General features: G+C 41.3%; 1 protein-coding gene across 3 annotated transcripts in view; it reads right to left on the reverse strand.

Annotated features, from left to right (window-relative positions):
* HJURP (Holliday junction recognition protein) overlaps positions 1-15,323 on the reverse strand; it is a 36,376-nt gene that overhangs the window by 9,470 nt on the left and 11,583 nt on the right. Inside the window, exons 7-11 of one of the 3 annotated variants that reach the window (XM_070750107.1) lie at positions 14,272-14,312; positions 10,350-10,404; positions 7,150-7,211; positions 4,661-4,714; positions 3,757-3,832 (exon numbers count right to left, since the gene is read on the reverse strand). In XM_070750107.1, the coding sequence (XP_070606208.1) occupies positions 3,757-3,832; positions 4,661-4,714; positions 7,150-7,211; positions 10,350-10,404; positions 14,272-14,312 (288 nt within the window). The remainder of the gene's footprint in view (positions 1-3,756; positions 3,833-4,660; positions 4,715-7,149; positions 7,212-10,349; positions 10,405-14,271; positions 14,313-15,323) is intronic. The other 2 variants (XM_070750109.1, XM_070750108.1) reach the window with 2 other exon arrangements.

Consider the following 15,323-nt stretch of genomic DNA (forward strand, 5'->3'; position numbering starts at 1 on the left):
GGAGGGAGGAAAGGAAGGAAGGAAAGAAAGAAAGAAGGGGGGAAGGGACAGGAACAGAGGAAGGAAGCAAGGAAACTTATGAAAGGGGAGAGTAAGGGAAGAAGGTAGGAAGGAGAAAGAAAAGAAGAAATAGAGGAAGGGAAGGTAAAAGAGAGAAAGAAAAAGAGCAAGAAAGAAAGCAAGAAAGAGAAAGAAAGAAAGAAAGGCAACTTCAAAGAAAGGCTCACTGAGCATCTCTCACTCTCTCTCTCTTTCTATCCCTCTTTCTTTCTTTCTCTTCCTTTCTCTCTCTCCTCTTCCTTTATCTCCTCTCTCTCTCCCTCTCTCTTTCTCTCCCCCCTCTCTCCCCTTTCCCTCTCTCTTTCTCTCTCTCCCTCTCTTGCTATCTCTCCCCCCTTTCCCTCTCTCTTTCTCTCTCTCCCTCTTGCTATCTCTCCCCCCTCTCCCTCTCTCTTTCTCCCTCTCCCTCTCTCTCTCTCCCCCTCTTTCTCTCTCTTCTTCTCACTTTCTCTCTCTTGTTTTCTTTCTGTCTCTTTTGCTTTCTCTCTCTCTCACTCTTTCTTGTTTTCTTTCTCACGCTCTTTCTCTCTCTTGTTCTCTCTCTTGCTATCTCTTTCTCCCCCCCTTTCTCTCACTCTCTCTTTCTCACTTTCTCTCTATCTTGCTGTCTGTTGCTATCACTCACTCTCGTTCTCCGTTCTTCTCAGCGGTGACGCGCGCACGCCCTGCCCGCCTCACCTTTGCGAGAGCACTTTCGCCCCGGGCTCTCAGCAAGGGGGTTTGCAGGAGAGGTGGGGCCGGCGAAGGTGATATTCAATGTCGGGGGCGCACAGGCGGTTGCACGCGCTCCCTATCTCCCTGCTAGCCCACTCGGAATATTCAAAATAAGAAAAGCCTTCGCCGGCAAAGGTTTTTCTTATTTTGAATACTCCGAGTGGGCTAGCAGGGAGATAGGGAGCGCGTGCAACCGCCCGTGCACCCCCGACATTGAAGACCTCCGCTGAGAAAAGCCTTTGCCGGCATTTCCTCTCGGCGTCAAGGAAGCGCAGCGGCGGGCGGAGAGAGGGAAGGGGGGGGCAGCGGCGTCCCTCCTGGCCTTGGCGGGCCGCCCGACCCTCCCCACCTCCTGCAAACGCGGCGGGCGGTGGGGGGAGAGCGAGGAGCCGGTTCCGGCGGGCGCGGGGCTTGGCTGGCTGGCGGGGGGAGCGCCGCTGGTGGTGCGGAAAGGCCGAGGGGGCCCTGGCGCCGCGGACCGGCTGAAAACCCCCAATGGCCCGGTGCCGGTCCGCGGACCGGCGGTTGGGGACCTCTGATTTAGATTATTACTCACCATGTTTATTTATTAAAGTTTATTTTAATTTTTTTTAATTAAAGGCGGACTAAAGTTTGGTGATGACATATGATGTCATCGGGTGGGAAAAACCGTGGTATAGGGGGGAAAACCGCGAAGTATTTTTTAATTAATATTTTTGAAAAACCGTGGTATAGACTTTTCGCGAAGTTTGAACCCGCGAAAATCGAGGGAACACTGTATATGGGTGTAATGGCTTTTACTCTCCATTATGCAAAAAGCACTTTACAAGCATAGCAGTTTCCAGTAGTTTTCAAAAAGAGTTTCATGAAAAGAACATATCGTAGCCCTCCAGTCTAAAGGTAATAAGCTATAAATTACTGATGCCAAGCCTCATGATTCAATTAGATCTAGCCAGGAATATTCCTATTCAGGAATAGTCCTACCCATTCAAGGGTAATTCACAATTTAAGGAAGAATCAGTCATCTGGATACTTTTTCTAGAAACAGTAACTCACTCTCCTTAAGAATATGACACCTTCAGAATAATTGTTTCCCATACCGATCTTATTTCATTCATACACACCCTCAGCCAATTATATGAACTAGGTAGGACATAAATCTAAGCCACAAGCACAAAACATCAGGCTGTTTTTACTGATCCTTATATTAATTATATAACTATCTAATTATATTCAGGAAACAAAGAGACGTTAAAAATGATTCTTAATCTCACAAATAAATTCACTTAAACTGTGACATCTCCAATGCTATTTTATAAATTACAACATCAAACAGGGATATAAAAATGCACTTATATATCCAAACAAAGCTCAAATATGGCATAGATGTCAAACTGTGAAATATAATCATATCATTCTACAGGGAGAATAGAGCAAATTACTTTATGATAGAGGACTAGAAAATATTCCTGTGAGATAAAGTAGTATTTAATTGTTTGAAAACATTTAAACCTATTTATCTGTCCACAGAAATTTGTGGACAGTCTGTTATTAATTACAGATTTATTAATAGGTACCTCTTAGCATAATCATAGCTATCGCTATAACAATTGTATTCAGCTAACAATAATGATATGTCTGTAAATTCTAAAGGCCAGTTATTCAAAGACTAATACAATATTTGTGAGACTGCAATCCAGCTACGTAAAAGGCAGGATATGGATACTGATTAAATGCATGCAGGTACACATATGTCCTCTCAGTTTTCCAGTCCAATTATAAAACCTATTTAAGTGCCACTCTCTCTAGTACAGGGGCGGGCAATTAATTTTGCCATGGGTCCGCATGAGAAATTGGGATGGTTTTAGAGGGCTGGACTAATATAATTAACTCAGTTGTACCCAATACTTTAAGACCCAGACCCTGGCCTGATCTAAACACCCAGACCCACTCTACAGACTAATTGTTTGCTTTACGGCAACACGGTGTACCACTGTCACTGCGCTGGAGTATTTCTGTGCTCTACTGCTCTCGGTAGGAGGTCAGGGTCCACTCCAGTGCGAGGATGAAAGAGCTCACCGCGTCTGCCGGGATTCCTCCGGTTCCTGCTTTCCTCATAATTCTCAAGAAAGCGGGAACCGGAAGAGTCCCAGCAGATGTGGTGACCTCTTTCACCCTTGCACTGGAGCAGACCCCAACCTCCACAGACCGGTCACAGACAGCGGGCGGGCCGAATGCGACCCGTGGGCCGCCCCTTGCCCAGGTCTGCTCTAGTAGTATTAAATTAACACATGTAGGTTCCACTGCTGAAGATTCCAAGTTTAATTCATGGGACTCCCATTATAAAAATTCTAAGGAAAGATTTATAGCTGAGGCCCTGGACGTCTTCACTAGTTTCAGTAAAGAAAGATTAAACTGGATGGACTAAAAGATTAACTCAATACGAGAAAGAATTATAAAGTTATAAAGCAAGACAGCTAGAACAATTTTATTTCAGTTCCTGTCTGTCATTTTCTTCTATTCAGATGGTATTAGACAGATGAGCTGAAGAAAACTGAAATAAGAGAGGGGAAAAGAGGGTGTATGGCAGCTTCTGTAGCAGGAATTTGTATTCACAGAGATAAAAAAAAATAGGTTAAAAATAAATAGACTCCTGCATTCCTTATTGGATTCAGATCATGCAACTACACTTGAATTTTCTTTTCTAAATAAATGTCCTAGAATTGTCATATAACACGAGATCAGTCAGTGCTTTAAAAATAATTTTACCTGGGTAGCATATCTAACGAGTATCATTCCAAGATTTCTTTTAAAATGAGCCAAATAAATACAGTTCTTGGCTAATCAATTAGAAAGCATACACTTTGAACCAAAAAACCTGAAAATCTTTTGAGACATTTCATATAGCCCTTTAACCTAAAAATAAGGACAATTTCCTAAGAAATTTAAAAAAGAAAACAATTTCAGTACTGTAAATCATCTTGAAGCTGTTGCAAAGCTCACCGATTAAGGATTTATTTTCCAATTTCCTTCTTTGCTGCCAAGGAAACAACTGACAATTACTTTCTGATTTTGTAACCTAAACCAAGGTAAATAAAGAATGTAGTTAATAAAAACATTAAACCAACCAAGAATCATTAGATAAATAATGTATAATGTGATAACACGTGGACTACAATATATATATATTTAAAAATGGGATTGTAAAATAAATGAACCAGCAAAGAGTTGTAAACTTATTTTCTCAAAAGATGCTATAACTATAATTATACCTATTACCTTTTTGTGAAGTTGTATCTAATTGTCCACTATGGTAAAAGAATTCTGATGGCTTAAATAGGAATATTGTTGTGTTGCTTTAAGTATTCCAGTTAATTTCATTTCTTAAGGAAACAGGAATAAGTACTGTATTTTAACAATTTACAATTAATGTCAAAAGTCCTAATCTACATATCTGATATGAATGATTGTGCAGATTGTGTCCCTTTTATACATTTTACATTTATATACTCCTTCATAATTCTTTACAGCCCTCTCTAAGCAGTTTACAGAGTCAGCATATTGCCCCCAACAATCTGGGTCCTCATTTTACCAACATTGGAAGGATGGAAGGCTGAGTCAACCTTGAGTTGGTCACAATTGAACTCATGGCAGTGAGCTGTGAGTTAGCCTACAATACTGCATTCTAAACAGTGTGCTACCTCGGCTCTTACTGTATAGAAAATATATAAAGTTTTTATAATATGTTTGAAATTCTTTGGACAGAAATCAGACCACGGATAGAAAAATATGGATTATACAGTTATAACAGGGAAGAAATGTCAGTAGAATGAATTAAAAACTGCACTACCATAAACATTGCTGGAACATAATTGGCATAATCTTTCAATAGAATGTCCATTTCTACCTTGTATTTATTCTTCACAGGTGTTCCAGAAGTGCATTCTAGTGGGATATTCTCCTTTCAATAAAAATAGGAGATAAAAGCAAAATTAAATCCTGGGGTTTATATGAACATATAAACATATATATTGTTTATTATTGCTGTGAGCCGCCCCGAGTCTGCGGAGAGGGGCGGCATACAAATCTAATAAATAAATAAACAAACAAACAAATAATATTGTTTATTATTGCTGTGAGCCGCCCCGAGTCTGCGGAGAGGGGCGTCATACAAATCTAATACAGTGATCCCTCGATTATCGCGGGGGTTACGTTCCAAGACCTCCCGCGATAATCGATTTTCCGCGGTATAGTGGTGCGGAAGTAAAAACACCATCTGCGCATGCGTGCCCTTTTTCCATGGCCGCGCATGCGCAGATGGTGGAGCCGGGGAGCAACAAAAGTGCGGAGGCTGGCAATGGTTGTATTTAATGTCGGCCACCCGTAGGCACCCGCCCGCCGTTCGCCCGCTTGCCGTTCGCCTGCCCTCTTGCCGCTCGCCCGCCGCTCACCCGCCCGCCCGCCCTTCGTCCGCCCTTCGCGGGCGAAGAGAAAGAAAACAAGAGAGGGAAAGTGAGAAAAAGAGAGAGAGCAAGAGGGGGAGAGATAGAGAAAGAGAGAGAATGACAGGAAAGAAAGAGAAAGAGACAGAGAAGTGATTCTTGGTGATGACGTATGACGTCATCGGGTGGGAAAAACCGTGGTATAGAAAAAAAACCGTGGAGTATTTTTTAATTATTATTTTTTGAAAAACCGTGGTATAGCGTTTCGCGAAAATCGAGACCGCGAAAATCAAGGTATCACTGTAAATAAATAAATAAATAAACAAACAAACAAACAAACAAGATAGTTGGATTCCTTCTGAATTTACTAATGAGTTAATAACCAATTTTTAACAGGATCCATAAATGTTATGCCAAGATTAATGGCATAAAACTAGATAAATGTTTCAGTTAAGGATTATTAATCATTATTTCATATATTATGTTTTCCTATGACAGTATGCTACCAAAGAACAGGGTACTGTCAGATAATAATGCTTAAGATTACATGTCATGCAATGAAACAAACAAAATGTTAAACAGTTATATTATTCATGTAATTATTTAAAAAGCACATCTAAATTATATTAAAGCAGTGTTTCTCAATTTTCTGTTGCGTCGCCCCTAGGAAGAAGTAAACATTTTGCGTGCGCCCCAACTCTCCGCCAGAAAAAACTCAAGCGGCTGTGTACTGTTGTTCGGTGCAAAAAAAACCCTACTCCCTGCGGTAAAAAAAGCACCTTCCCTGAGGTCACATGCTTCCCCGGTATCACTCCACGCACCTCCGCAGAGGGGCCCTCCCCACTATTTGAGAAACATTGTATTAAAGTAATGAAACTATTTTTACAGTTCCCAAGGAATGTCACAACTATTGAGCACCTCTAAAGCTCAAAATTAGGGTGGGAGGAGGAGGAAGAAGAGGACAGTCGCTGCCGTAGGAAGAAGGTGAGGTGAGTGCCCCCTTTTGCCTTTCTGCACCCAGACGCTCTGGGAGGCAACCTCACGCCGGGTATATGGGAGACAGTGCGAGGGAGTCACCACAGCAAAGTGGTTTATTCCCTCTCCAAGCGCCCAGAGAATGGAAAACGCTCCATTCGCTCTGGGCTGACAAAGCCTCCTTAAGCGCCATTGAAAGGCTCCTATGGCAGCCCAGAAAAGCCTGAGACGGCTGGGATTAAAGGGGGAATGGCAGGAAACTGGACGGGCCTTCGTGCTGCTCTCAAATTTACTGGGAAATTTTTCCGGAGGTCAGGTTCTTAAGTAGAAAATGGTTCTTAATTGGAGGCAAAAAAATCTTGCGCATCCGGTTCTTATCTAGAAAAGTTCTTCAGTAGAGGTGTTCTTAAGTAGAGGTATCACTGTATTTAGGATTATATATTCAATATGGTGTCTATGGAAAATAACATCTCCAGCTGCTCTGCCCTGCCCCCGATACTTATCAAGCTTCCTATTTTATCTCACTGCTTATACAAAATACTTTAATAAAAATAAAATGGTCTTGCTGCCAATCAAAATAGTTCTAAGCATGTTTGTTTGTGTAGATAAAATGCCATAAATATTTGCTGACTATATGGAAAGATTTTTACAGGTTGGGTTTGCTTTGTTTTTTCAAGTTAAGAAAGTTTGCAGTTCAGTTTATATCATTTCCCTTGTTATATAATTGATACTTCTTTAGTGATTCCATCAGTTATGATGGAATCAAAATTTATGACCTCTGAAGGTTTGTACAGCAGAGAAAAATTGAAATAGAATTGTAAGCAAGTTGCAATTTTATTTATCAATTGCTACGTTTAATGACCAAGTTGCCACTCCCAATTGTGATTTCTAAATCAGGATTACCTATATGTCAATGTATTAAGATACTTAAAACAAATATCCTAATATTGTGAGCAATGTTAGTTTACTATACTATTACCTTTATATGTGTATTGGCCAACTGCCATTTAATAGATGACAACTCAGTCTTCCCTTTGCTATCTGCAATTGAAAAATTAAATAAAATTATATTTAGTCAGCATAACTAATACCAAGTTTTAATTTTTCATATAGGATATTTTCACATAAAACACACACACACACACACACACACACACCTTTCTTTGTGAAAATAAAGGAAATATTTCTTTTGGTAGCTATTAAAAAAACAAATATTATATTGCCAGCATTGTGATTATTATGGCCTTTAAAAGCATTTAATTGACAAGTTAATGTACAACTAGAATAAGCCAGATTTCACTTAAATTGCTTGGTTGTTCTGTCATTCTTTGAGAAATGTATGTGGGAGGACATGAGTGAATGTCATACAGAAAGCTTCCAAATCAAGGTTTAAAAAAATAATGACACAAATACAATCATCTAAGTTATTTGAAGAATGGATAATGATGAATTAGCAACACATATTAATGCTTTAAAAGGGAAAAAGGAGCTATAATTCCATGTGCATGTTGTATGATTCTTAATTACAGACTTATATACACTTCAATCCAGATATTACAACCTGTATTCATTTGTACAAAGATATCAAAAATGTTGAAGCAAAAATAAAAATTACATTTTGGGCTAAAATTCTGTAATTCATTAACTCACAGGATGAGGTTTATGATACACTGGTATTGTTAAATATAAAAGCAGTGTGACATATAGGAATTATCATTATATCCGGCAGGCACTAATTGGCAAAATATAAGGAAAAACCATTATCTCTCGATTCCTAAATGGATATCCCCTATTGAACTTGCTACATACCCAAATGTTCTACCACTTAACAAACCATATATGAATAAAACAAAAATTATCTGAAAGCGGAATCATGTTGAATTAGTACCAATATACACAAATTCAATCAGTATATAAAAAACAAAAATAAATTTGGATTTCAAAACAATAATATACAGTAATACCTCATGATACGAACTTAATTGGTGCAAGGAGGAGGTTCATAAGACGAAAGGTTCGTAAGACTAAACATTGTTTCCCATAGGAAACAATGTAAAGTCAATTAATCCGTGCAACCAAAAAACCCCCCGCAAAAAAACGGCTCTCGGCGACTGCTGGGAAGCCGCGCGGCTGTTTTAAAAGGTGACAGCCGGCCTGGGGAACTTCCCAGCACCCCCCCCGAACCCGGGTTCGGGGTTCAGGGTGGTGCTGGGAAGCCCCCCAGGCCGGCTGCGACCTTTTAAAACAGCCACGCCGCTTCCCAGCTGTCTCCCGAAGCCGAACGCGGAAGTTCGGCTTTGGCGTTCAGCTTCAGGAGACAGCTGGGAAGCGGCGCGGCTGTTTTAAAAGGTCGCAGCCGGCCTGGGGGGCTTCCCAGCACCCCCCCGAACCCGGGTTTGGGGTTCGGTGGGTGCTGGGAAGCCCCCCAGGCAGGCTGCGACCTTTTAAAACAGCCGCGCCGCTTCCCAGCTGTCTCCTGAAGCCGAACGCCAGAGCCGAACTTCCGCGTTCGGCTTCGGGAGACAGCTGGGAAGCGGCGCGGCTGTTTTAAAAGGTGACAGCCGGGCTGGGGGACTTCCCAGCAACCTCCCGAACCGAACCCGGGGTTCAGAAAAATTTTGCCTCTTCTTACGAACTTTGTTCGAGTTACGAACCGGTGTTCGGGAGGCTTCTGGGAAGCCCCGCCGCCTGTCTGTCACCTTTTAAAACAGCCGCGCGGCTTCCCAGCAGTCTCCGAACGCCGGTTCGTAACTCGAAAAAAGTTCGTAAGAAGAGGCAAAATTTTTCTGAACCCCGGGTTCGTATCACGAGTTGTTCGTAAGACGAGGGGTTCGTATCTTGAGGTACCACTGTACTAGCTAAGATTATATTCGGTCCCACAATATCCAAAATTACAATTCTTTGTTACAACAAGACAACATAGAGGAAACAGTTAAGACTTCAACAAATGGGAGAAAATATGGACAATTATAAATATACATTGGCAGTTACACAAAAAGAAAATCAATATAAAATGTTCTACAGATAGCACTTGCCAGCGGCCAGAATTGCAAAAATATACCCCAATGCCTCCCCGTTATGTTGGAAATGTATGCAAAAAATAGGGACCTATTACCACCTCTGGTGGACTTGCAAAATTGCCCAGAGCTATTGGAAAAACGTTAAAAACATCCTACACCAGGTTACTAATGTAAACGTAGTTAAAACCGGAATTATTTCTATTAGGAATCTCCTGACAAAATCTTCACAAAAATGATTTCTATATTATATTGCATATTATAATGGCTGCAAGGATAATCTATGCGCAACACTGGAAGCAAAAAGGAACTCCAACTATACTAAACTTACTGAGTAAAACTATGGAACACGCTGAAATGGCCAAATTAACTTTGGAGTTACAAGATAAAGATGACACAGACTTCTACTAAGCCTGGGACAAGTGGTACGAATGGCTAAATCAAAAGAAAATATTTATTAATACTATAAAACACCACATTTCAACAAAACAACTTTCATCAAAAGACAAAAGTTAAATAAATACAAAAACTGTTACAAATAATGTATACATTCTACCTACAACATTCGATGACTAGAACAAGCGATCCCCAATATAAAACAGAAACAAAATCTACAAGATGGAAAATAATATTCAAACAACATCATGGAAACGGACGTCGTAAATATTCATGATCCTAGCCAATGGCTAGATGGACTCTATCACCCCAACCTTCCCCCCTCCTTTCCTCTTATTCCTTCCCTTCCCGTTATCCTCTTCCCTTCTTTCCTCTTCTTTCCTTCTTTTTTATCGTTACCGTCCTTTTATGCTTTCCCCTTTTCTTCTTTTCCCCTTTCCTCTTTATTGCCAATAATATTAATACAACTATATATTTTATATCTATTATATATTATATGCTTTTCAATAATACTAATACGACTATGACTTTACTTGTTATGAATATCAACCCATATGCATTATTGACCTCTTTATTGTTTGCTATTTCTTTCTGTCATATTTGTAATAAAATTTAATAAAGATTATTTTAAAAAAACGAATTGTCTTTGCAGATCAAATAATAATAATAATAATAATAGTAAATTATATCTATAATACATAATATATAATAAAATATGCGTAGATAAAATGAAAGTCATTTTCAGGGTTACATGTTTTGTGCTTACCTGGACTGAGTTGACTCTTGTCATATAAGGTTGTGAAGTGATCTTCCTCAAATGTCTTTAAAAAAAACGCAAAATTACAAACATTGCATTAACTTCAATTAGTGTAGAAAATCAATTTTACTATTGACAATGACTAGTTATGCCAAAAAAAAAGTTTCTCAGAATCCGTGTGCTGATGCACACACTTAAAATGTTAGATTAGATTAGATTAGATTTATTGTATTTATATGCCGCCCCTCTCCGCAAACTCGGGGCGGCTACAACAAAGTAAAAACAATACATAATAACAAATCCAATACCCACCAATCCAATTACAATGTTAAGCTAAAAAATTCATTAAAAAAACAACCCCAGAATATTAAAAAACAAGCACACAATCAATCTAACACCAAAACAACATGGGCACGGGGGAGATGTTTCAGTTCCCCCATGCCTGATGGCAGAGGTGGGTTTTAAGGAATTTGCGAAAGGCAAGGAGGGTGGGGGCAATCCTAATCTCAGGGGGGAGCTGGTTCCAGAGAGTCGGAGCCGCCACAGAGAAGGCTCTTCCCCTGGGTCCCGCCAGACGACATTGTTTAGTCGACGGGACCCGGAGAAGGCCAACTCTGTGGGACCGTTATAAAATGTTATATTATGCACTACCTTACAAACTTTGGAACATTTTTTTGCTCCAAAATGCTTTTAATTTCTTTTTATATTTTCCAAACATGTAGAACAACTACTGTATCGGTTGCCATCAATCACTATGAATTTGTAATTTTGCTGCTAATTAAGTGATGGGGTGGAGGAGAAACCAAACAAAACTATAATTTGCTGACTTAATATTTATTTATTTATCAAATTTATTTCCCACCCATTTTATGGTTCAGGCAACCCTATGTGGCTGAGATTTAATTTTCATTTTTATATAGGACAATGCCACAATGAGAAACATAGACAAAATGATTTAGTTTTTCAGGCTTTAAATATAAATACCGTATTTTTCGCTCCATAAGACACAGTTTTTTTCCTCCCAAAGTAGGATGAAAAATCAGCCTCGTCTTATGGAGCGAAGATGCAGGCAGGGAGGGGGGGGGGAGGCTGCTAATTCGGAAGCGCCATCCCGCCGGCTGGCTGGCTAGCTGCTGCCTGGCCCACCGTTCCCCGTAAGCTGCGCCCGTGAGCAGGCGTGCACCCCCAAATACACCCGAGAGCCCTTTTCCACGGGCGCGCGCTCCCCATCCCGCCAGCCCGCGGGGAGGTGGGCGGGGGCGGGGAGGTGTGGCAGTAGGAGTAAAGGGAGCCGCGGCCGCCCCTGCCTCCCCACGGTGCCTCCGGCCAAATGCGCCCCTGGCTTCTCCACGCTGCCCTATTGCCCGCCCGATCCGCCTCCTCTCCTCCTCTGCCACCTCCTGCGTTGGGGCGCGATCTGCCTCCTCTCCTCCGCTGCCTCCTCCTGCCTTGGGGCGCAATCTGCCCCCTCTCCAACGTCGCTGCCTTCTGCCTTGGGGCGCGATCCGCCCCCTCTCCTCCGCCGCCGCCTTCTGCCTTGGGCGAGCAATCTGGGAGTCCGGGACAGGGTGGCTTTACGCCATGAAGAGAAAACGGCCGACTTTTCCCTGCTGCCGGAGCCGTTTCCTCTTCATGGCGCAAAGCCACACAGTCCCGGACTCCGGGATTGCTCGCCCAAGGCAGGAAGCGGCGGAGGAGGAGAGGGGGCGAATCGCGCCCCAAGGCAGAAGGCAGCCATCTGCCCAGACAGAAAGGAAACAAGAGAGAGAAAGTGAGAAGAAGAGAGAGAAAGAGGGGGAGAGAGAAAGAGAGAGGGGGAGAGAGAGAAAGAGAGGGAGAAAGAGAGTGGGAGAGGGGGGAGAGATAGCAAGAGTCTTCGGAGAGGGGCGGCATACAAATCTAAGTAATAAATAAATAATAAATAAATAAAGAGAGGGAGAGAGAGAGAGAGGGAGAGGGGGGAGAGAGAGGGAGGAGAGATAGCAAGAGAGAGAGAGAAAGAGAGAGGGAAAGGGGGAGAGAGGGGGGAGAGAAAGAGAGAGGGAGGGAGAGAGAGGAGATAAAGAAAGAGGAGAGAGAGAAAGGAAGAGAAAGAAAGAAAGAGGGATAGAAAGAGAGAGAGAGTGAGAGATGCTCAGTGAGCCTTTCTTTGAAGTTGCCTTTCTTTCTTCTTTCTTTCCTTCTTTCTTTTTCTCTCTTGCTCTCTTGCTCTTTCATTCTTTTTTCTCTCTTGCTTTCTTTCTCTCCTTCCTTCCCTCATTCCATTTCTTTCATTCCCCCTCTCTATTTTTATATCTCTTTCATTTTCTTTCTTTCTTGCTTGCTTGCTTTCTTTCTTGCTCTTTTTCTTTCTCTCTTTTACCTTCCCTTCCTCTATTTCTTCTTTTCTTTCTCCTTCCTACCTTCTTCCCTCCCTCCCTTCAGTCCTTCCTCTCTTACTCTCCCCTTTCATAAGTTTCCTTGCTTCCTTCCTCTGTTCCTGTCCCTTCCCCCTTTCTTTCTTTCCTTCCTTCCCTCCATTTCTTGCTTTCCTTTTCCTTCCTCCCTTCTTCCCTCCCTCACTCCCTTCTTTCACTCCTTCCTCTCTTCCTCTCCCCTTTTTGGCTCAAAATATTTTTTATCTATTTTCCTCCTCTAAAATCTAGGTGCGTCTTATCAGCAGGTGCGTCTTATAGAGCGAAAAATACGGTATACTGAGGTTTACATAATAGCCTTGAGCAGATCCTTTAATAAGATACTAATTTACAAATTAAATGTTTCTATGGTTTATTTAAGAGAATTCCGAACATTCCTCATAGTTGTTTTGCTATCAGACCCCCAGTAATTTTATTTGTGCTATTTCATTTTGCAATTTATCAGAAGTACCATGTGTTAAGAGTACTTGGGAGTTCGAGCCAATGGGGTAACAGTTAAGAATTAAAGCTATAAGCTATGTTGTAATATTTTGATAAAACAGTGAGAAACATTATTCTCTTATATATTTTATATATTGTATTATTCTTTATTCACAATTTAAAAGAAATAGGTTTTTCCCATAATTGGTACAGTTATAAAAATATAAGATCATACTGTAACATAGTGTACAGTAGTCCCTCACCTATCACTGGTGTTACGTTCCAGACCTGGCCGCGATAGGTGAAATCCGCGATGGGGAATTTATCGACTGATAGTACTTATTTAAGTATTTATATTGTAATTGTTTGGTAAGTTTTCATTGTTTTAAGTGTTTATAAACCCTTCCCACACCGTATTTATTTTAGATACAGTATTTAAATACAGTATTTACAATTTTAGATATATATTTTTTTTTAAAAACCTGCCGATCGAGTTCGGCGGGCTGTTTAAATCTGCCGATCGACTTCCTCAGAAACCCGCGATGAAGTGAAGCCGCAGTAGGTGAAGCGCGGTATAGCGGGGGACTACTGTACTATATTGGCTATCCTAATCACAATAAAACTCAAATTATCAGTGTGAAGAAATGGTGGGGGAGAGGAAATCAACCAATATTTGTTTAATTTTTTTAAAAAAATATGGTGCATAACCAGTTTTCTTCACGGCTGGTTCACTCAGTGATACTCTGCATGGGCATATGCAGTGCTAAAACAAAGCTTTTGCGCATGCACAGAAATAAAAAATAATAATAATTTAATTTAATTTATTAGATTTGTATGCTGCCCCTCTCCGAAGACTCAGGGCGGCAGTTCCTAAGATGGCAGTTCCTATGGTGTGGTCGAGAGAGCCGGATTAGGGGCATGGCAGGCCTGGGTCGTTGCCGATTCCAGTGATTCAGGCTGCCAAATTACTACTGATTCGATAGAACTGGTCTGAACTCACCTCTGTGAATAATGGTAGAACTGGAGAATGAGAAGATGCATATACATGCAGCTGAAGAAAAGTTTCATACTATTGTTCCTAAGTTACCTGATCATACCTGATCATATGTAGAGTCTTTTTCAGAATCAGAACTTTGCACTTAATCAAAAAAGAAAAAAATTAATTAGATATACACATTTGAAAATAAAATTCCATCTTCAATGGCATTTAAAGCCAATTAAGGAACACAAACCAGACATTTATTTTATTGATGAACATCTTTCTTATGCTTAGAAATAAGTTAAAAATACTCAGTTCACCCAAGCATTTTGTACAAACGTTTTGTAGAACAGTATGACTGTATGGTTTAAATGGGAGAATGATATTACTGCGTTATATTATTATACCTGGTATTAAAGTTTGGACAGTATATATATAGTTGCTTTGGGAAGGGTGACATAGAAATCTAATAAATAAATAAATAAACAAATAAATAAACAAATAAACAAACAATAAATAAGACTAAATAAATAAGCTGTCCATTTAACCTGATTTAGCAGTTGAGCTCAATTCAAAAGCATTGACTTTTATTTACCAATTTAATCAAAAGCTACCAATTTTTGATATACAGTGATACCACAAGATACGAACCCCTCGTCTTACGAACAACTCGTGATACGAACCCGGGGTTCAGAAAAATTTTGCCTCTTCTTACGAACTTTTTTCGAGTTACGAACCGGCGTTTGGAGACTGCTGGGAAGCCGCGCGGCTGTTTTAAAAGGTGACAGCCAGGCGGCGGGGCTTCCCAGAAGCCTCCCGAACGCCGGTTCGTAACTCGAACAAAGTCCGTAAGAAGAGGCAAAATTTTTCTGAACCCCAGGTTCGGTTCGGGAGGTTGCTGGGAAGCCCCCCAGGCCGGCTGCGACCTTTTAAAAGAGCCGCGCCGCTTCCCATCTGTCTCCTGAAGCCGAATGCCAAAGCCGAACTTCCGCGTTCGGCTTCAGGAGACAGCTGGTAAGCGGCGCGGCTGTTTTAAAAGGTCGCAGCCTGCCTGGGGGGCTTCCCAGCACCCCCCGGAACCCCGAATGGTTCGGGGGGGTGCTGGGAAGCCCCCCAGGCCGGCTGTCACCTTTTAAAACAGCCGCGCCGCTTTCCAGCAGTCACCGAAAG

Source organism: Erythrolamprus reginae, chromosome 4, assembly GCF_031021105.1.
Source record: "Erythrolamprus reginae isolate rEryReg1 chromosome 4, rEryReg1.hap1, whole genome shotgun sequence".
NCBI lineage: Eukaryota > Metazoa > Chordata > Lepidosauria > Squamata > Dipsadidae > Erythrolamprus > Erythrolamprus reginae.